Source organism: Rhipicephalus sanguineus, chromosome 2 (assembly GCF_013339695.2).
Source record: "Rhipicephalus sanguineus isolate Rsan-2018 chromosome 2, BIME_Rsan_1.4, whole genome shotgun sequence".
Classification (NCBI taxonomy): domain Eukaryota; kingdom Metazoa; phylum Arthropoda; class Arachnida; order Ixodida; family Ixodidae; genus Rhipicephalus; species Rhipicephalus sanguineus.
In genome coordinates this window covers 31471630-31494911 of record NC_051177.1, presented here as the reverse complement: position 1 = coordinate 31494911, position 23282 = coordinate 31471630, and the positions used below count along the sequence as shown (strand labels likewise).

Here is a 23282-nt window from a genome sequence, read left to right as displayed (position 1 = left end):
GGGGCATTAAAGGGGCCATGACAAGGTCATCGAACAGTTAGCGGTATTCAGAGAAAAATATAACTAGAGGGTCTATGATTGCATATACATATACGAAAAATGGAGGGTAAAAGAATATTTCACTCCAAAATAAACCCTAGAAGTCGACGGATATAAACCGCGTCCCCCGCTGGCGACCGCCATTTTGCGTGTGTGACGTCATGTGCTGCACTGAGCGGAGCCGTCGTCAGCTACCAAATCAAGCCAATTTACCACACGCGGTCAGTGTATTGCTGCTCCACCGCGGTGGCATTGTTTCAGCTGCTGCAAACTGTTTAATTCCAATGACAAGCTGAACAAAACGAACAGCTCGAATGAACTGCGCAGCTGATCACGGAAACAAAATCGTTTCCGGAAATGCGGACGCACAGCAAGCGGCCTGCTACGTCACGGCTCGCGAGCGCGCCAGTGTTGCCCTACTCCCATGCCGCTCGCGTTTATAAAAATATTCAATTATAAATTAAGTGCACGACCAAATGCGCCAAAATTTTCGCCAGCTTGTTTGTGAACGCACAATGATTAACCCACACAATACAGATTACGATCGAAAATTGGGTGTCCTGACTCCTCTAAGAGCAGTGGAACAGATTTCGACACGGCGATATCACTCCAAAGGCCCGCTGCCTGCCACGAAACACTATACCAATCTATTAGAATATGTATACCCCAATGAAATTAAATCGGAGAAAGAAAAAGAAAGCGTGCGTTACACGGAGGGCCGGTTAGAGAAGTAAAAGAGTTCTACGGTGAACCGGCAAAGTATGGCCACCAATGGCAGCAACAATACACAGCCTACAGAGAATGAGGCGGGAGAAAAGCCGCGTATACACACGGCGGCGTGAATGACACGCACTCGCACACCCCGCCCGCTCTCTAATTAAACGGCCGCCCCGGCACGCCCACCGTTCAGTTCAGCTTCGAGCCATCCGTGTCTCTATTTGCACACAGGCGACGAGGAAGGAGAGCGCAAAAGGGCGGAATGGAAAGGAGCGCCCAATACACTATGCAAGAAAGAAGAATGCCTTACAGGGTTAACATACTCGCGCTAAAAACCCTAGAATAAAAAAAAAAAACAATTCCGACTAAATTAGTAAGGGGGCAACTGTTCACGTAATGCGCAAGTGCTTTCTTATGAGATTATAATGACATCTATATTCCTACTAAGAAGGTTTCTTTTTTTTTTTCCAAAACACGTACCACGTCTTTCTTTTGTGCGTCGGGCGGTTCAATTGCGTCCCATGCAATGTTGGATGCCGCCGTCCTAGTTGTTTCCGCATGTCTGCCGCGACAATCGTACGGAACTTCTAGCTAAGTGAAAGCGAGGAACCCAGCCTTCAACAGACACATACACAAGAGAAGAAAGACGACCACACACGCTGGGACTAACAACAGTTTAATGGAAAACATCTACTCGAAAAGGAAACCCAAAAAAACACCCATGCGCCCTCAAGGTATCTTAGGTGGGAGGGGAAAAAAGGGGGGTGAACATTCGACAATCGACGAAGCACACTCATAACGCTCAATTATTTCCCTCTGACATTTCGTGGATCCCTTACCAATGCAAAGACACGGTCCGGCTCGTTGCGTAAGCGCACCTTCCCTCTCGCTATCACAACAAGAGGTGACGTTTTTAGACAAACGTAAGTAGAAGGTGCCACAAGCAGCGTTTTATCTGCAAGGTTTTTAAAGCACATCAGCGTTATGAGTGTGCTTCGTCGATTGTCGAATGTTCACCCCCCTTTTTTCCCCCTCCCACCTAAGATATCTTGAGGGCGCATGCGTGTTTTTTTGGGTTTCCTTTACGAGTAGATGTTTTCCATTAGACTGTTGTTAGTCCCAGCGTGTTTGGTCGTGTTTCTTCTCTTCTTGTGTACGTGTCTGTTGAAGGCTGGGTTCCTCGTTTTCAAGCTATGTACCAACAGGCCCAACACCAGACTCTTCTACCTAAGTGACAAGGATGCCGTATACATTTCGAATAGTTCCCGTAAAAGTAGCCCAGAAATCGCTAGGCATGGCTTCATAATGAACAACGACGCGACAAAAGAAAACTAAAGGGGACCATGAGGCGATGCGCAGCAGCGTTTCGGCATATAGAGCCCGCGTTTCAGAGGGGGAGTGGAGAGGGGGAGTGGAGAGAGGGAAAGGGGAAGTGGAGAGTAGGAGGGGAGAGGGGGTGTGTGGAGATGACTTGCGCAAGCGTATATATAGTAAGGGTGGTCACGCCGCACACCGCCACCACCGGATTGAACTCCGCTATAAGATGCTTCACATCTAAAAACCGAATACGAACGTAGTGTTTCGTCTCTCTTTGATTCGTCTTTAGCGTTTCGGGACGACAGTCCCAACTGCAAGTCCTCATCGGCTATAGTAGGTGTCTCACTAGCAGTTAAAGGGGGCGGTGCCAGGATTTGTTAAGCGGGGGAGTGGGGGCGGGAGGGGGGACCACTACAAGTTGGATACCTCAAGGGAGGGGGGGAGTCAAGGAAGAGAAGCAGACGAAAAATTCGGGAGGCGACCCCCCCCCCCCCAACCACCCCAGACAGGCGCTGACCCTTGTTTTACTAGCTATAGTACAGAAGTTCTGTTTTACCAGATATAGTACAGTATTTCAATGCATGCGAAATTATAGTGCTCGGTAAGACGCGCTTAAAGGGGTCGTGAACCATTTTTCCAAGTAATGATCTAATGACCTCAGTATCGGAGTGTACTGCCTCCCGAATCGATTGCCGCAAAAATTTCTCGAATCCGTCAAGAATCAGCGCAGTTACGGGGGTTTGGCGCACGCTCCCAGCGCTTTCTCTCTTTTCTCGTGCCGACGAGCACACTGGAAGCTAGACAGGGAGGGATGGCATGGGGGAAAGAAGTTACGTCAGCACGCGTCATGAAACGCGATCGCTCTCCCGCTGTGATTCGCTTGCGCGAGTGCAGCGCCGGCAAGTGGCGGCACCCCGCGGCAAGAAGCGCATCTGATCCGAACGCCGCTCTCGATTTACGTCGGCTATCGGCCAATAAGCATGCTATGTCTCTTGCGACGTAAACTGACAGATCCGCGACGTAAACGGACAGACGCCCCGCCCACCGACGAGAGTGAGAACCGGCCTCTGTTTGAAAAGAGGGTGCCTGGGGAAACAGCAACTTCGCGCTCCGCTTGTGGCCATTACGCGGCGCGCACGACTGTAATATTTGGCAGAGCAGTTCATAGCCGTGTCAGCTTTCCGCAGGATGTGTTTTTTCAACCAGCCCAAGGGGTGCTTCTGACCCCTTTAAGAATGCCGCCGAGAATTTCGCTTCTCAATTATTTTTTCATTCAGCGACGAAATTAAGGGAAAGAAAGTCTGTCAGCATGAATCCAAAAAGCGATCTATATGATTAATGAAAACCGTTCATGCCAGCCAGACAGAAAATTAAGACCCACGTAATTGCAAAAAAAAAAGCAAAACGCCGTTCGCTACACAGCTGGTAGCGCCATCTATCAAGTACTGAACAAACCTTTGTCGCAGCGCGTGTTTCCGAAGTGACACAAACAAGACAAGGCAAATAAGAAAAGCGCTGGCATAGTTGTATAAGACGTTTATGGGCGAGCGTCTGCGAAACGCAAGCACGACGCGCCAGTAGGCGGCAGCTGCCGAGTCAAAGCCATTGAATGACGACGCAACGGCCGGATCGAGCGCTGCTCATGGTGGTGGTGGTGGTGGCGGCGGTAAGCGCTGGACACATGGTGCGAATTCGGATGCGATTCGTCGTACGGCTGTTCGTGCCAACAGCCGCATCCGACAGACGCCCAACAGGTTCCATCAGCGTGCGGAAACGATTCGCACGCCGCACGGGCATCCAACTTGCTGAATGTAGCCGCGCGGCTGCCGCGTCGGTCTGACGGCCGCAGCCAATGGTAGCACGGGAGACGCCTGACGTCACGCCTCTGGTGGCGCGTTAGTTGCTTGTTTGTTTGTTTGCGCGTTTGTTGCACTACGTTCGGACAGCTCCGATCATGAAAAACGTTGGTTAAACTTTCTTTCTGACATCAAATAACCCATGACGTTTGAAGTGTGTCATTTGTGCAAGGCGGCGCCCGTTTCCGAACCACTAGCGAGATATCGAGCCGTGATGGAAGGCCACTTCGCAGCTAACAGCCGCACCGGCCGTCTCGGCGAACCGGCCGGCTTCGCTTCCACCGTTGCTCGTCAAATTGAGGCCTACGAGAAAACCAATTGCGCATGTAAACGCGTGTCATCAGCGTAAAAGTTTTAATCGTGTTGATAAAAATAAGTGCTCGACGATCAGCTCGCGTTTGATCGCGAATGGCGCTAGCGACAGCGTCCGCCTTGCTAGGCCTACGCTCGGTGTCGTGACTGGCCTACTCTCGGAGTCGCGAGTGAATGCGGGCTGTTGAGATGTTTGTCGCTTGCGAAGGCATAGCTTTATTGGCAATGTTCTTACAGAACGAAGCGTGGCTGCGTAAGGTTGTTTGTATTGTACTCAACGAAGAGGATACGATTTCTTCCGAGCGTGCAAGCCAGGGTGCCGTGTGTGGGCGGAGCCTGCGCGCTGATTGCTCGTTCGCCCCATGTGTTCTGAATCGCCGTATACCGCGTGCGGCGTCGCGCGTCGGATCGGATGCCGAATCGCACCATGTGTCTAGCACTGTATATGTGTATATACCCCGCGTCAATCCGGCACATACCTCATTACCGCGCGGTCTCCTTGGCCGATCGCGGTGCTGTCCCCACGCGCGGCTCGAGGATGCTACAAGAGTCAGGCTTTTATGCTCGAGCGATCTATATAGTATGTATAAGGCGAAAACATCGAAAGCTCCGTTTCCTGGCAGGTTGGCAGGGGGGGGGGTTACAGTACTGGTGTAGGCGAGGGAAGGGGGGGGGGGGTACGATGCGTGGATGAAGGTTCGGTAGGATCCGATGCGCATCTTTTTCTTTTTCAGCTTATATACTCCGACGGCCCGCGAGCCAATTTCGTCGGGGGGCGCCCGGGGCAGCACGGGGGCCATCCATCTCGGGGGCACCTGCAAGCTCCCTCCCTTTCACCTCGGTCGTGCGTAGTACGTGCACACAGGCTTGCTTTACGTGAGCCACGCTATGCGCGCGCCACAGCGCACCGCGCCGCATGCTTGCGCAAATCGCCCTGCTCCTTCGCCCCCCTACTGGCCCTTTATTAATGGACGCCGACAATGACCCCGCGGGGTCTTCTTCGCTGCCCTGCCCTCGCTCCTTTTCTATTCGTTCATTTCTTTTTCCTCTCCCATACTGCATACTTATAAGGAATCAAGCTGCAGCCAATATATGGAGCATAAAGCCCGCGCGCCTGCAGGCGAGACAAATTGGCCCCGAGAGACGCGCACTGCGCAGTCCGGTCTCTGTCCACCGAAGAAAAAAAAAATTCCTAACTTGGCCGCGGTGCATACCTGGGCGAATTGGGCACGAGACGAAGGAAGAGCAAAGTCCGGAGTCATCGTTATGTGATTAACTTCCATACGCGAAGAAGAGAGTGAATGAGCGTATGTATAGTTACGATGTTGCTGAGTTTCTCAACCTGCAAGTACAGTCTGTCTGATACCGGTGCAGCTTAGACAAAGTATGAGACTGTTACAAGGTTTCTATATCTGTTTATACAAATTCGGTACTACCGCTAACAAAGTAGCACTTGCAATCACGGGTCGTCCCTCCCCAATGTTCCACTACGTAAGCATGGCGACTCCTCATTTTCTTATGTCAATTAAGACACGAGCTGTCTCAGTTATAAAACAGACTGAACCGCGGCGACCTCATTCCAAATGCGCTATAGGTTTGCTTCGCCACCAAGTTGTAATTTTGCGGATATCAGGCGCTGGTTAACCAGCAGGCATTCCGCTGCTAAGACAGCAAAAAGAAGTTACGGCTGACAAGAGCGCGAGTACACAAGAAAGAAAACGCACAGTGATATGACGAGGCAAGTGTGGACGACCGACCTTGTTGGTAACACAGTGGCGAACTTTATGCGCCGAAGCAAGATGTGTTTTGTCCCTTCGTCTTCGCCCACACCTCGCTTCTGCGCTTACAATTCGTTACGACTGGACGAGGACCGACGCCAGCCGTCGACATGCGGTTTCGCGCTTGGTTTGTTTCCGTCAGCTCACCGCAACTCTTAAGGCTAAGCCTGCACGAACAGGAGTGGTTCCTTCAAGCTTCTAAAGGTCAAATTTTAGCACTTCTGTCTGCATATACGCTTGTGCTACCTTACGCGCCGCTACCTTGGACTTTAATCACATCTGTGCAATATTAAACGGAAATATCATATTTGTCTATTTTTTTTTTCTGGTTTTGTTAATACGTCACTGCTATCACGGCGCATGAGCTTGTTAGCCTATACATAAGGCGGGTCTTTCAACAATAAATCAGCAGATGCAGTCCAGCGCTTTGTCTGTGTGCAAGCACGTAGCCAGGACATTTTTTTCGGTGGGGGGGAGGGCAAGGCCTAATTGTTCGAAAGAAAGTATTTTGCATGGCAAAAAGAAAAAAAAAAGTCGCCCGAGAATATAGAAGGCTGGACGAATTTCGGGAGGGGGGGGTGCCCTGGAGCCCTTACGTGCCTATCTGTGAGTGAACGTGTCTTTCGCGCGCTGCTTCGTCGACATCGTGGCTCACAAACTCGCTCATCAGTAAACATACTAAACTTGTACTTATTTGCGGCACGTGAAAGCACCTTATGTTCTAAACCGGTTCATTCCATGCCAAACGTCCCAGCCATTTTGGTTACCATCTCAAATGTATCCGAAAAAAAAAATCATGCCAATTTATTGCATTAAAACAGTGAACTTCTAGAACATCTCTGAGAGAAAAAATTTTTTGATGACGTGGGTGCCTTCCGAATTTCCCAGAATGTCATCTGGGTGTTGTTTGCAAGAAAATTTATCCTGAGAGCATCGTTTCTTGTTTAATAACAAATTTGGTTTATATATTAAAGAGGCACTGACACGAATATTTTCAGTTGTTTTTTTTTTTTTTTTTGCGACAAATGAAAGGTCAAGTCCTCAAGAGCCTAGAAAATGTAGTGCTAAGCGCGAGTGCACCCTGAAAAAGTATACAATTACAGTACGTTTTTAAAAGCTAGTTTCGGTTCCTAATGTACCCTGACGTCACAACACGGTATGAGCTGCTGGTTCCGTGCTCGCACAATATATGGTGACGTTTCCACGGCCGCTCCGCACCGTGGCTCCGTTGGTGACGCAGAAGCGGCCATTTTGGAAGTTTTGGTGACACACAAGCAGCCATCTTGGAAGTTTTGGTACCTAACGTCATCACAACTAGCCAGACTTCTGCGTGAAGTCACCAGAATTTGTACTGTAGCCTGACGTCAAGCTAGTGTCGATGTCTGTAGGTGCGCCATGGAAAAATTTACTTTAATATCAAATTAAAATACGTTATCAGCATTTGCTGAGCTTCACACTTGCTCATAGCCGTCTCTGCATACAGGAGATTTGTATGGCAGAGTAAACTCGCCTTCGAAAAAAGGTGTCAGTACCCCTTTAAGCAAAGGTGTTTGTGTAAGCTGTTTAAAGCTGAATAATACTAGTGCAATTTTTCTGCCATATACGCCTCCAGTATGTAAACCAAATTTGGTATTGAAACAAGAAACGATACTCTCAGAGTAAATTTTCTTACAAACAACACCCAGATGACATTTCGGGAAATTCGGAAAGCACCCACGTGACCAAAAAAAATTATTTCTGAAATATTCTAGCAATTCTCTGTTTTCAATGCAATAAATCAGCGCGATTTTTTTTTTTTTCGCATACATTTCGGAGGGTCGCCAAAATGACTGGGACGTTTGGCGTGGAATGACACAAACGCGTTTGCCCTATCCGTCAGTCTGTCCTTTCCGTTGCGCCGATGAAGATGGCCTTCATCGTTATTATCACTTCGTCATCCTCAGGCCTCATTCTCAGTCTCAGTTTCCTAGCAGGAAACACAAATGACACTTTACCCACCATCACACGCGATGAAACTGATCTCTCTGCAGTCATGTGCAGTTGGAGAACTGAATGCTCTGGTCACTGCGCCATTGCGCAGCCTTGGCGCTTCGTAATTTCAAGAGTGGTACAGTTGAGCCCAACTGAGCTATGTGAGGTGGCGGCGACTATGAATGTTTTATGAATCAGATAACAAGAGGCAGCGACGTAGCATTGCCATTACCCAACCCCCCCTCCCCCCTCATCCCCCGGGGAAGGGGAGGGGCTTGAAGGCGAATTGAGCATTTATATATAAATGCTCAACCATGACGCTCAACCATGACGCACACAAACTAAATTAGCGTCACGATTGTGATCACAATTTGGAAGTTTGTTTCCGCAAGGTTTATTGAGGCGGTACACTGCATGCCTGTCGAGAAGAACGCAGCAGGCAATTGGAGTTGCTAAGTTCCGCTGGCCGTAACTTCCGCAATAGTTGAGTCTATAGTTAACACACGCCGCTAATAGAGCTCTCTGTAATGCTCGAGGATGACGACGCGTGAATCGACTAGTTATTAGAGAGTTTTAGTGCTGGGTTCCCGCGGGCTTGGGGGCGCGCGGTCCCTTGCGCTCTTTTGTATTCTCCGTGGATGCGGCTGGGAGTACAAAGGAATGCAAGAGCGTGCGTACGCAGGTGGCTTGGGCTCCTCAGCACTAAAACTCTCTATTCTCAAAATCTAGCAGCGGCGACAACCGCCGTGGGAACCTGCTGTTGCGGTAAATGATCTTAGCAGCGAACCAAACCTCGAGGCCTACCGATGTCCTCTCTCTTTATCACTCTGGACTACGTTTGCATGCAGTGAAGTGTTCTTTCAAGTGATAATAGTATGACTCCAGACGCCACACCTTCTTCACCGTTTTCACTTAGCTAGGAGTAAAACAAGAAAGCAATTGAAAAGAGTTACGTGGATCCAATTAATATACCTTAGCGCGACACTAGCGACTGGCGTATAGCTCTTCACTTAAGCCTCGCGCCCGCTCCTCGATGCAGACTCCTACTACGTAATCTGCCGGGACACCATAACTAACACTAACACATTTACTACGCGCTCAATCGTAACACCTGCGTATACAAAAACAGCAGCACCCCCCACGGCTATACTGACGTGTGGAATTCTCGGCACAATAAACAGGTTCACACGTGCTAGACAAGCGCGAGGATTTAGGATGCGACAAAATAAAGAGCAGCCTGACGGGAACAGCCACCACCCCTTAACCGCCATTAATTCTCACCGAGCCACGCATGTCGCACGGACCGCGACTGCAGCTGGCACCCAATTTGAAGAAGGAACTTTGTTCACATTAAGAGCGTATACGTATTAGCAAGGCACCGCCTTAATTGTACAAGCGCCGCATATGCAAGCGGTTCTCGTAGCGCGTCAACCCGACTGTTCGGTCCCGTGGGAAGAAAAAAACAGACAGCTTAGTTCGTACGGCTACGTCATGCAGTAATTAACAGAGCCACTGGTACACATGCCCGACGTCAAGCCTCACGTATGGGATTTGGGTGTGTCGATAAGTCCATAATGTATGGAATTGTACAGCGCGGAATACAGGACGAAACACTTAAAGAAGCACACACGGACAGCGCTGCGTGCTCCTAAAGTGTTTCGTCCTGTATTCCGCGATGTACAATTCCATACGGTATGAATCAAGACCAACTAGCCCGTCTTTCCGTTTTGGTGTCGATAAGTGTAGACTTTCGCACTGCGCGAAAGTGGTATACACTTCACCGACCCCCCCCCCCCCCCCCCCCGCACAAATACCCATTTACTCACGCATGCATGCATGCACGCACGCACACACACGCACGCACACACATCCGCGCTGCGCGAAAGTCTTACACTACTTTACCGACCCCCCCTCCCCCCACACACACACAGACTACACGTTTGTTGTCCGATCGTTAAAACAATACTAAATTGAAAAAAAAAAAAAAGAAGCGGGGACCACACCACGAAAGCGCCTGCTCCACTCCACGCCACCTCATTTGCATGTGTCACCCAAATCGTCGTGATCAAATATATAACTGTCATTCCATGACGCGACAACTACACGGCCGAAATTGCTGCTTGGCTATATATATGGCTATCGCTTCTAAAGTCTTACTTCTGGAATGTTGTTGACCGTAATTTTGGAAATTAAAATGTGGAAATTAATTTTCGAAATTAAATTTTCTTTTCCGCGGTGTAAAATATTGCCCGTTTTTACGGGGACCACACCAGTGCCGATTACAGAGATCCGCACGATAAGGTTCGCTACACCGCGGACATTCACTGCGCTTCTCCGAGCAGTAAATGCCCGGTGAAGCCCAGTGAATGAACATGACAACTGTGTCACATGTCCTTTGCAAATATGTTCATTGCTGCAATTGTCTAAGAGTGCGTTCTTTTTAAAGAGCGCATAAGAAAAAAAGTATCGTCATTGGTACAGCACGTGCTAGAAATGAAAGGCGTGCGCTTTAATGCGTTAAAGCCGCGAACTTGAACCGCTTGCGGCTTATCTGAGGCGTAAACGTGAGCGGCCGGGTTGGTGGCACTATCTGACGGCGAAGAGCGCAACCAAACAAAGACACTACGGGTGACGTGAATAACCCGCTTTTTTCACTTCCGAAAGTGACGTTTGTGGGATTGCTCATACCCCCTGTCATAGGCGTACGAACGAGGGGGCGGGGGCAAAGTCTGCCCCATGCGTTTACTTCATCGGACCTCAGACCTGCCCCGTCATTGTTTAAAGAGCAGTTATGGCCACGCAGGTTTTTGACGATAACGGTCGCCGAAGGACCCCTGATGTTGCAATTCCAAGAACAGTTTGCTTCCAGTCTTTGGGCTGGGATGAAACTTTGCTCCTGCGCACGCTTGATGGGCGTGCGCAGCCGACCCCCCCCCCCCCCCCCCCCCCATAGGGAACCCTGCGCACGCCTATGCACCCTGTAAAGTCGTTTTTGTCTCATGGCGCCCGCGTGTCGTAGTTAGCTTATCGCCGCCAAGCTAGAGTTAGCGCTTTGCTCCCGAAGTGGCTAAATTCACTGCAGAAGTGGCGCCAATTGGCGGGATAGAGGTTACGCGGGGCCATGAGGGGCCGGGGGGGGGGGGGGGTGGCGATTCCACGGCTCGGTCCCACGGACTCCTGCGGTGAGTCGAACGTCGGCAACGCCGCATTCGCTGTAGATTTTGTGCACTATGTTCCTTGTGTGATTTATACTGTCATTCAGTTGTGTTATTTGGCATAACTGTTATTTGTAAGGTCCTGTGCGTTTGCTTTTCGTTAGCCGTGTTTTACAGCGAAAGCTGTTATGGGATCACAACAAAGGCCGTTTTCGGCGCCGTGGTTGTCCGCCGCCGCCGCCGGTGTCCGTAACCACTATCACTCGAAATAAGAAAAAAAAACGAAATAAGAAAAAATTTCCTAGATGGAACGAGGTTCGAACCTGGGCCCTCTGCGCGGGTGCCCAGCATTTTACCTCAGAGCCATGCCTGTGCTTGAAACTGCTTTGCAAAAAGACCCTATACAGGCTTTGTATCCGGAAGGAACCACATTAACACATGTAATGTAGCGTGGTAGAAGAGTAAAATAACAACAAAGCGTCACACAACGCGAATTTTGTAAGCAAGCGTCACACAATGCGAATTGCGCAACGAGTGGGTTGTTGAATGGTTCGAACCCATTACAAAGGGCTCTGCCATAACTCTTCATCGTCATCAGCCACAGCATCAACAAAGTGCACATAATGCCTTACAGTTGTTTAGCGGGTACCACGATTCTCCGTAGAATGACGAAAAATAATATAGTGCTGCTTCCCTACTTCAAAAAATTATGATCATTTATAGCTTAGTGGGTTCCTCGCAAGTGGACTTTATTGGTTGCCAGGAAGCCCATAAGGTTCCCATGATACATTTCCTCAGGGTCTCAATGAAGTTCTTTCCCTGTCTCTCTCTCTTTCTGTGGGAGGGTACGATAACGACCGGGCATCACATGATGCGAAGTACGTAACTAGTGGGTCGTTTAAAACTTCCAAACCATTACAAAAAGATCAGCCATAATTCTTCATCGTCATCAACCGTCGCAGCAACAAACTGCACGTAATGCCTTACATGGTACCTCGCTTCAAAATGACTAATAATGTCGTGGTGGGTGCTTCCCAACTTCACAAAAATTATGATTTGTGGCGTAGTGAGTACCTTGCTAGTTTACTTGTATTAGTAGCCACAAGAGAGTTTAGAAGGGGCTCTAGAAATGTCGCTCTTCCAGCTTTCGCTGTGACTGTGCTGCGCTTGCCGCGGAGGCCTGGCGTTTTTTTTTTTTTTTTTTTTCGCGCTGTTTATCTTCAGTTGTAAGGTTAGGCTGGCGAGCTCGCCGTTGTGTAAAACTACTAATAAATGACCATGTATTCGTCTGCACGAAGGCCTGAACTGTGTCCGTTCCTTCCATAAGCGGGGCACATCACACACCACACGTTGCACTTGTTCCCCGTTTGGAAGGTATCGCCCAAAGTGTGCTGTAGTAATCCGCCTGTTTAGCGGTGCCACGGCGCATGCACCCTTCCCCTAGTGGATAAGGCGCGATACGTTTTGGTATGGTCTCCGCACGCCTCTCGACCTCGGAGGCCTTCGTACACTGTACCTTCGTTTTGGCGATACTGGTTGTCCCGGATAACCACGCAAAGCTCCGCCCCCTTATCAAAACCTACCAAAACGGCCGAGGGCAGCACAGGAAAATGAAAAAGGAGGATTATTCCGGGCCGGCACTCTCGAGGAACTGAGGCTCCGTGCAGTTTTTATGCAGTCGACACCTACCTAACACAAAAAAAGAAGAACGGAACCCAACATGCCTGATCTGCGGACTGTTTTTAGAACATAGGCTTAGCGAACAAGACGCGACCACCTCGCTTGACGGAAAACACAGAGGTCAAAAGTAAGTACATGCCAGCGAGTTAAAAGCAACGCAAAAGAGAGATAATCAAGCATGAAACTGCGAACAAACTTTTGGGCAACGTCGACGAACTTCCCCAAAACATATATCTGAAATATGAAAGCAGGGTGGCCGACGCAGGCGCACTCGGAAGGACAAAGTAGAGCCGAGGAGAAAACTCCCAGTGAGAAAGCGACCGTAGAATAACCACGAAGGAAGAAATGCAACAAGCCAACAACGTATAGTGCCACAGTGCAGTCTCTTCCAAAAAACGAAAACACGGCGAGCGACGCGGCACGTATACGCTCTCAGAGAAGACACACCGGGGCGCTGAAACAAATGGCGTTCAGCGCGGCAGGCGACTACCGGTCTGGTAGCGCCGTGAAAGCGCGCGCGCTCACCTAGAGCACCCAAGCAGCAGACACGTCTACTGCATGATGCTGGCTCGTGCCACGCCTTCGACCAAGAAAGGGGCGCGCTGTGCAACGCCGCCGCACCTCCGACAGCTTCGCACAAAGTGGCTGCCGCTGTGGCGACCGCGTGGGAGAAGAAACGTCCAGAGCGCCCAAGAGGTGACGTGACGAATGCCTCTGCCGACCCCCATTCCCCTTAAACCGCCAGAGCGCTACACTGCAATGCTCCCGAAAGAGAGAAAAGTTGGGGGCACACTACTACTCGTCACTCAATCACCGGCTCTCCGCGGGGTCGCGCCGCGAAACTGGACTAACGCGCTCTCGCGGACTCGCACCACGTGTAGCGGCTCTTCGCAATATTTGCACCTGCCTCGTTTGTCTTTCGCAAAAAAACGCGCCTCCCGCAAAGCGAGAAAGAGCTGCATCAGTTTCTTTGGAGGATGCACAACGCATCGGGGCGTAGTTGTTGAAGGAAAGCATTAAGTTCGATATTTCCGCGGATGAACTGTGGGAACACACACACATATAGTGTGTTTGTGTATGTACAGTCGCGCTCAATATGACTTGCAACGCGGGAGTGCGTGACCTCACGAGTTTAAAGATTTCGCATTCCTTCCACTAGCCCTTATATCTACAACTAAACGCTGTTCTCTCACTGTGGTATGTTCCCAAATAAGAAAATAACATTAAGTTACAGAAATAAAGCAAGGTGAAGCCGTGCGCAATCATTAAACTCGTGAGGCCACGCGCTCCCGTGTAGCAAGTCATATTGAGCACGACTGTATATATGGCCTAGCATTCATAGGGTGCAGCAAGCGGTATACAAATGCTTGTTTAGATACATAAATATGAAAGGTGACAAGAGAAAAGCACCCAACGCATTTGTACTGATAAAGCAAAGGAGTCTTTCAAAGTAGCGTTCCCGTAAACCTAACCACTCAGTCCTTTTATCCTCGGATGTCTCCAGCTACTAAGATCCATGCAAGCTCCTTAAGTTTACAAGTATCAGTCAAGATCAGCATGATTCGCTGTAGGCACTTTTGCCCGAGATATGCGTGTCTTCCAGGTTTTTAGAATAAAACTAGGCACATAGACGAAACTGACTTACTGTCATGAAGTGTAGATGTGGCCTAAGTATTCAAATACAAGGGTGGGTTGTGGGGGGAGGGGTTCAAGCTCCTACTGTGCCCCCCCCCTCCCTCCCTGCTTCCACATCCCAAGGATATGACAAAAGTTAAGGCTTTACTTACGGTTGAGTTAACAAACAACTCATTTAGTAAAATGAGATATACCATTTTGCCATATTCACTGAGAGGTGCGAGACTTACCAGGCAATTGTACAGGCCATGAAACAGCATGCAGTTCACAGACAGAAGCACAAAGGATATGCAATAATTTTGTTTGGCCTAGCACTTCCACAAGAATCATTTACAAAATAACGATTCTGTGAAGTTCAGCCAGAGTTTACAGCAGAACACATAATGGGAACCCCATGCAAGAAAGCTAAGCTTCAGAAATAGCAACATATCACTGTTAGTCTTGTTTCAATACAGTATCCAAATTGACAGAGCCTTAAATATGTGCTTTTTGTTTCCCTGTTCTGTATGCATAATACATATAATTCACATTTAGGCGTTCTAATAACTGAGGAGCTTGTAAATGATAAACAAGTGTTTTGTACCGTCAAGGGTACCATAGCAATGATATTGTGGAGAGGTGTTACCAGACATGTGCACAATCTGGTGTTCACTAAGGAAGGAAGCGCAATTGCACATCGTTTATAAGGAGTGCAAACATGGTGAGACTCCTCCATTAAAAGAGTGGAACAAAGCTAAATATAGGCTATATACCTGTAAAAGCAAGCCATCTTTACTGAATGACACACGATTACAGAGTAGAAGTTATGTGGCCCACGCTTTTGTTAAGGAACATTTGCCCATGCGCAACAATTGCAGCTGTCCTGCAGAAGAATCGTCCGAAGCAGTCTTCGCAACCTACATAGTATTGCCTTCTTTGAGATTTCAGCAAGTATTGCTATTCCTGATAGAGTTGAAACAAGTATTCAACAGCTTCGAATAGTGAATCCTCTAATCAAATAGCAAACTCTTCTATCCACATTCAATATTTCTAATATTCACACACACCCCTAAGGAACAGTCACAATACGATCACTCACCTTCAAGAAAGTCTGAACACTTGTAGCGCCACAGTTGAAGGGGAACGGCTTGCGCCCATCTAGAAATGAAATTTGTACATGCAGAGAGCACACGTCAAAACGACAATGCTGAACACGTGCATGTATGTCTGGTCCACAGAATACTTAGTTCTTGTGCTGTCTGTGTAGCATGAGTCATTTCACGAATGACTTAAATGCTTATATATGTCATTCGTACATGCATTTTTACCGTACATTTCCTCCCTCATTGCATGTCACTGCTTTGTCTGGATACGTAAGCCTCACTACAGCATTGAGTCTTTCCCTTGCTATTAAAGCAGAGTTGTGCTCTTTCTACTTGTTTGCGCAAGTAACAGTTTCTTTTACCGCACATGTATGGAGAGCACGAAGGACCTTTTAGTGGTTGAAACTTCTCTTGCATTCTTTTTTCACCACCGACTTTAAAGATGGCTGACTATGTTCGGAGAATTTTTACAGTATCTGTTAAACAACAAAGAAAAAGACAATTAAATTACTTATTTGTCAATAAAATCATAACTAAGGGCTGAATTACAACACTCAAGTCGTAATGACGTTCAAATCACAAAACCTATGATGTCATCCTGCCACCAGTCATGTTGCAAGTACCAACAGTACAGATGCAAAACAAGACACCAAATGCTAGAAGTGGCAGACACACCGTTACAGTTTTCAGTTCCACAGCAGCCCAAAAATATTTAAAGAAACAATCGAAAGACAACCGTCAAAGTCGTGCGACAGTTTCTCAGTAGATCTGCTGCTGAGAAACTTATCAGACAGCTCTAAAACCTAAGGCTACGAGGTGTGGGGGTGCTGTGACATATTGGGTCAGAGTGCACTCAGCTGGCTAAGTTCAGCCTCGCCTTATGATGAGACAATAGAAACGCTAATGTATCCATCCTCCCTGACCTATGGTTAAGTAGACTCATATGCTTTGTCTACTCTTTGCCACTCTCATGATGCATTGCCCATGACACAAAGTGCTCTCTTGAGGAGGGTCCTAGTTTTATGCACCAGCTTCGAGAGAGATAGTGCACTGACTTTGAAAGAGGGACATGGAGAGCGGTGTGTGTAAAATGCCCTTCCTCATAGGTGTGCGCACAGGGAGGGAGGGGGTGCCCTAGAGCACTGCATGGGCCCCGGCCGTCCGAAGAGTTTTCCGGCGGGCCTGGGCTCAGCTCCGGCTTGAAAGCGTGGGCCTGGGCCGGGCCCGGGCTTAAGGCTGCTGGCTGGGCCGGACACGGGCCCGCTCATTAAAAGGCCTAAGTCGGGCCGTCGAGCACCCGCGAACGTTATGCATTGCATGGTCTAAGGCATTCTGCGCCAAGCTGAAGTGACACATGCAAAGAGCTGGCTCTTAGTAAAGCTTAGCAAAGAAAATAGAAAAACAGTTGAAGTTCTACTTTTTTTTTCACCAGTGTGGATATATTATATCTATACTGGTGCGTTTATTTTATGCTGTATGCTCATGAATTCACCTGTGTGTATGTATGTATGTGTGTATATATATATATATATATATATATATATATATATATATATATATATATATATATATATATATATATATATTCGTATGCTAGATGGCCTGATAGGACAAAATCGTCGTACGATCAAAGTGAATACATGTGCACCAGCATAAAAATAACAGCACTAACAATGCACCAGATCACAGTTGTTCCCATGGGAGGTATAAAGATTTCGATCTTTTATTTGAGGTTGACACATACGGTACATTTCATTTATATTCCTTGGTATTACGTGCCAAAACCATGATATGATTATGAGGCATGCCGCAGTGGGGACCGGATTAATTTCGACCACCTGGAGTTCTTTAACGCGCACCTAAAGATAAGTACACGGGGGTTTTTGCATTTCGCCCCCATCAAAATGCTGCCGTCGTGGCCGCGGGAATCACACTCACGTCCTAGGACTTTACAGCAAAACAGCTTAAAGGGACACTAAAGGCAAATACTAAGTCGATGTTGACTGTTGAAATAGCGGTCCAGAAACCTCGTAGTGCTCCTTATATGCCAAGCAAGGGCTTATTTTGAAATAAAATCACGTTTTAGTGGTCCGCATCACGTTAGCACACTTCAGCTCACCCGCCTGCAAGCGGTATTTCGCACGTCACTGTTGCCGTGCCCAACGTTGTTCGCCTTTACTGCGTGGCGGCGTGCACTGGCAGCGTGCACCATTCGGGCATCCGGCAACATCACATGCATGCGGTATTTTGTTGAACTTTCTATCACAGCGACTTTCACGAGCGTGCAAAACACATGCGGCAGTATGCGATACCAAAACTACCACTGAGACTTGACCGCGTGAGAGAAGCAGGGAGCCGGGCGAAGCACAGTTCGGCGAAAACGGAACTTTCGAACCACGCGCGCCGTTCCCCATGGCAACGCCAAAGAGGTTCTTTTTTCCATGAATCAAACAGAAACGAACAAGCAGCATTTTATTATGTCTCTTGATGCACGGAAGGTTCTTTTTTTATTGCAGCTAGTATGATTACTAGTGATTAATTGTATTCAGACTCTCCCACGTCATCAGGATCACTTCCAAAATGTCCCGCTCGTGGCGCTCATCGTGTGAGACATTTAGCTTAATTTCTCGGTAAGTAGGGCATTGCTGTTGATAATACTGCCATTTAGATGTTGTCATACATTGAGCTTTCACTCTGACATAAATTGTTATTTGCCTTTAGTGTCCCTTTAACCGCTGAGCTACCACCGCGGGCAAAGCCAGATTTCGATGCATGTACACACCTGATTTTCCGTCCAGTCGCCCGCTACAAAGCGCAAGGCATCATTAATAATCATCATCAACAACTAATGTCCTCTAGCGGGAAGGGGCCGGGCCCGGGCCTGGAACCACGGGCCCAGGCTGGGCTCGGGCTTCATAAAGCGGGCCTGGGTCGAAATATCAGGCCCGTACAGTGCTCTAGTGTGCCCTCTATGATCATCTAAAGGGGGCTCCAAGTCAGCCACACAAGTCAGCCCCGTAGTTTATTCAGTTGAACCTGTCTCGTCATAGTTTAATGTACAAGTTTATGGCCGTGCAGGTTTTTGACAATAATGGCGGTCGAGGACCCCTGATGTCATTCCAAGGATGGTTTACTTCCCATTTTTATCCCCAGATAATGGCGTCCGAAGGCAGGCTGATGTGACCAGCATATCTTTGCTTAATATTCACTTCGTGCATCCGATTCCGATATTTTTTTTTCGGACTCAACGAATTTTGGACTCAACCAGCATTTTGCACCCAGAAGAAATATGGAAAGACGTACAGTCAAAAGTGGATATATCAAACTCAAATAATACCATGAAACAGTTTTGTAGATCAGTCATTCCAGAAACAAAACATTCCTATCTCAAGTTTATCCGAAAACTACACACATTTCTAACAGTCTCTCGAGATCATAAGAAGCAGGAAATTACTGATTTGTATCTCCAAGGCTGCATCAAAAAGACAAGTGTTTACATATTTTTCATTCATGCCTTCTTGTAGAATTCACATATCAGCGGCAGGAGAAGGGGGGAGGGTATTTTCGTATTTGAAGCAGTGTGTGGGTCTGCTTTCTGGTAAGGAACGCTACAGGTAGTGTACTTCACCACACAACGGTCAGTTTTCTCCGCTATCGGTATTCTTCCCCGCACTACACAATTGTCTTGAGGTGAAGCATATGTCATTACCGAGTGTTAATAAACTTCTTGTTGTGCAAGCCATCTACACATTGAGACGCACACAGCGTGCTTATTTTTCCTCCATAGCTTTCGCTGCTCTTCACATTCAGATGCCTCTTTTGACAGCACCTGCTAAAAAACTGTGCAACTTCGTCATCCTTAAAGGGCTTGAGACATCAAATTTGTGGCTTGTGTGTTCTTTGTTTCAAACGTTTCTTATTACTCTAGCAAGCATGACACACACTCAAGAATTCATATATTCACGTTAAATCATTTAATATCGCATGATTTATGTGAACGGCTTTCAGTTTCGGTTTCTGGCGCCGAGTTGGAAAGAGACCTCACTGTCTAGGAAGCATGACAACGTGGGCCCACAAAGATGTGACTGACACAGTGCTGCTTCATCTGCTCTTGCATACATGTGCGTGCAACCATCCTGATGCTTTCAACAGTCGCTGAAATTCTCTAATAGAGAATTTGAGCAGGTACAGTGTTCCGGCATAAGCAGAGGTGTTCGCAGAATACCGGGTTAACGGACAATGGCACTGACACCTTGTGACACTTCGAACAAGCACAATGAAGACGTGTTTCTTTGTTTTCGATAGGAGTCTTTCACAAAAAAATTTTTAAAAAAGGCACGCCGCATTCAAAATTACGCTGCTGCCGAGAATATGCACCAGCAGAGAAGTAGAATACACTTAATTTCTGCAATAATTCTGTGCTTTCCTGGTTTAGCTTAGTGCCGTCAGATGGCTCTAGCTATCTAGCTTCTCACATTTAAACACAAGGAAATGTCTGGACAAACTAAAATTCTCTAATGCCATCTTTGAAGGCTCGTGTGACGATGCAAAGCACTTTGCAAAATGCCGGCAAGCTTGGCTAGTTCGACAACACACTGAAAAAAAAAATGAGCGAATGTGGGTTCGCAGCCAATGCTCTCTAGGCTTACCCAGTACAGCAGTGTTGCAGGTCACTGCTAACTACATATCGCTCTAATGTGATATGACGTCACCAAAACTTTCATTATGCTTCCTACACAGTGACGTCAGTGCCCGTCACACCAGCGATGGGTCTCATTGTGAGGTCAAGCATTTAGGCACACTTTGGAAGCAAATTAGAATATATTCTAAACATTTCCTCTGTCCAACACTTCATGTGGAGTGTCTCTGCATAGAGAGGAAGACTACAGCAGGCTTTTTATCACCTTAAAATTTGGTGTCTAAAACCCTTTTTGGTGTCTAAAACATTTTTGTGAGTAGTGTTCCTTTCAACACACATGGAGCAGTATGCTAGTTTTTTTTCCCCTGCCCTCGCAGGGATGAACTTCCACAACCTGACAAGAAATGGCACATCCAGTATGATATGGTAGATAGTCAGCAAGAGGACTGCATTTGTAACGGCTCAACAAGCAGCGTAAAATAAGATGAAGTCGTGGCCATAAGAATGTCAAAACCGTAGTTTTTACTACGTAATACCAATGAGACTTCTCACCCAAGTCATAGATCTGGCCATCGACATTTGCCAAGCAGATGAAGTGCAGGTCTACATTTTCATCAGCACTTGGTGCCTGAAAAAGAAAATTTAAAGGCAATTTTTTCAATACATGGTTATTTATTTATTCATTTATTCAATACCCTAAGGGCCCATGGGGGCATTACATAGGGGGGGGGGGGTAGTTACAATACTGTAGGGTTATGTTTACAAAAGGAATATTTACACAGAACATTAAAAAAAAGGAAAATCCAAAAAGCACAAGAGTCTGCATACAAAGAAAACATGGTAATACAATGCAGCACTCAGTAAGGTATGAAACAGGGCATGCTATAATACAGGTCATATTGGAACTAAACTAAACAAAAGAAATCTACAAGATGTCACACTTTGACATTCCACATCTCCTTTAATTTGCTAACAAATGTGTCGTGATCGCGCACAGTTACAATATCGCTTGGTAGTTTATTCCAATGATAAATTGCAAGAAACAGTGGTGAGTCACGAAGGAAGGAAGTTAGTACGCACAAACATGGGTTGCATTTTGTATGCATGATCCAGGCGTAGAAAAATGCAATGAGCTGGTTTAATCTGTGACTGTAAGAACGATGAATCACTGAAATAAAGCCTGTGGAAATGAGACAGCAGTGCGATAAGCTTACGCTTTTCTAGTGCAGGTAATTTCAATGACGTTTTAACAGCCGTTATGCTATAGACCCATGAATATTTTCCTGTGATAAAGCGGGCTGCCTAGTTTTGGATGGCCTCAAGTTTATGAATTAGGTATTGCTGGTTATGATTCCAAATAAGGGTGGCGTATTCCATTTTTGAGCGAACTAAAGTTATGTACTATGCGAGAAGTTTGGTGGACTGGTTAGCAGAGTGCAAGTTACGTTTAATGAATCCTAGGGCTCTTGAAGCCTTACTAGTTATTGCATCAACATGAGCATTCCATGAGAGGTTGTGTGTAAGATGGACGCCTAAGTATTTTATTGTAGACACATTTTTAACTAGCATATTGTTAATCATGTAAGAATGCAGCTCGGGGTTGGTAGTTCTCTTGAATTGAATGTACTTCGTCTCTGAGACATTAACTTCCATTTGCCATTGATAGTACCAGCGGGTGATTTGGTTAATGTCAGACTGCAGTGCACTCACATCAATATGGTTAGTAATTTGTCTGTAAATGACACAATCGTCAGCAAAAAGTCTGATTGGGGATGACAGGTGGTTACCTATATCGTTGACGTCAATTAAGAATAAGATTGGCCCTAGCACAGTACCTTGGGGAACACCTGATTTACCTTTATTAATGGAGACAAAGTATTATTAAAGGGACACTAAAGAGAAACAATGAATTGGTTTAGATTGATAAAGTGTGCTCGGAGAACTCTTGTGTAGTTTATTTCACCACCATAGGTTTATTATTATAGGAGAAAACCAAGTTCAAAGTTTCATTTTTAAATTTCACGCCTAACTTTGTAATTTGTGACGTAAAAGGTTTCAAAGAGCATTTAACGTATTTTGGCGCCACTGGCTCGACGAAATTTCCACAAACTCGCTATGTCAAGTCTCTGGCCCCCTCAGAGGACAATGTACTTCGACTTAACCGATTAGGAACTACGTAGGCCCAAGCAGGCGCCGTCAAAAATATGTGATGTCACGGCAAATGGTGCGGGAATTCCAAGGTGGTGTCGCCACCTGTATTTTCTTTTTGCGCGTTTTCTCGCTTATTAAGCGTCTTCTCGCATCAAGCGTGGTGTTTTTGGTATCGTGGAAGACTACTTTACTAATGTGAGAAAAATCGTTTTGCTCTTTAGTGTCCCTTTAACAAAAACAGACTGGTAGCGGTCAGACAAGAAATTATTTTTTTTTTATTATCTGGGGTGTAACGTCCCAAAGAGACAAGAAATTAGTAATCCAATTAGAGATCTTAGGGTTGATGTTCAGGGCGTTGAGTTTCATATTTAGGCGGTTATGGGGACCTTGTAAAAGGCTTTGGCAAAGTCTATAAATAGAGCATCAATGACTGTTTTATTGTGTATGGCTTCGTGGATATCGGTTATTAGTTTAAATAGTTGAGTTTCGCAACTAGCTTCATAGCTTCAATATGAACGTGTGACTGCAGCAACTGCATGATCCATACAGTGTTTAAAAAAAAATGCACTTCAAATTCCTTCAAGGTAGGGAAGATGCAATAATAATAGATTTTCTTGGGACCACTTTTAGCACAGATGAATAAGTCCCAAAATAATTTAAATCAGCAATTTGACAAGCAATCACCAAATTGCCACTTTCAAAAGTCACACAACTGATCCTAATGCAAAACTTTAAGCCCTTCTTCAGAAGAATTCATAACCGGTTCGAGATTTAAAGCTGATGCTGCGAATTTGTGCAGTATAATAAATCCCCACTCAATTTTACCTAAAAAAATTTCAAAGGTTCAAGAGTGCAAGTGCCCATAGAGAATACATGCGTGCTTTCAAAAACTCTAACGTGCCCAAATTTGGTCAGACTTACACGGGGTTAGCAGCACTGTTTTCTTTTTT

General features: G+C 46.7%; 1 protein-coding gene across 1 annotated transcript in view; it reads right to left on the bottom strand.

Moving 5' to 3' along the window:
• Nucleotides 1-23282, bottom strand: part of LOC119382664 (ubiquitin carboxyl-terminal hydrolase isozyme L3) — an 87779-nt gene that overhangs the window by 49805 nt on the left and 14692 nt on the right. The window contains exons 7-8 of the mRNA XM_049412805.1: nt 20734-20809; nt 15539-15597 (exon numbers count right to left, since the gene is read on the bottom strand). Of these exons, the coding sequence (XP_049268762.1) occupies nt 15539-15597; nt 20734-20809 (135 nt within the window). The remainder of the gene's footprint in view (nt 1-15538; nt 15598-20733; nt 20810-23282) is intronic.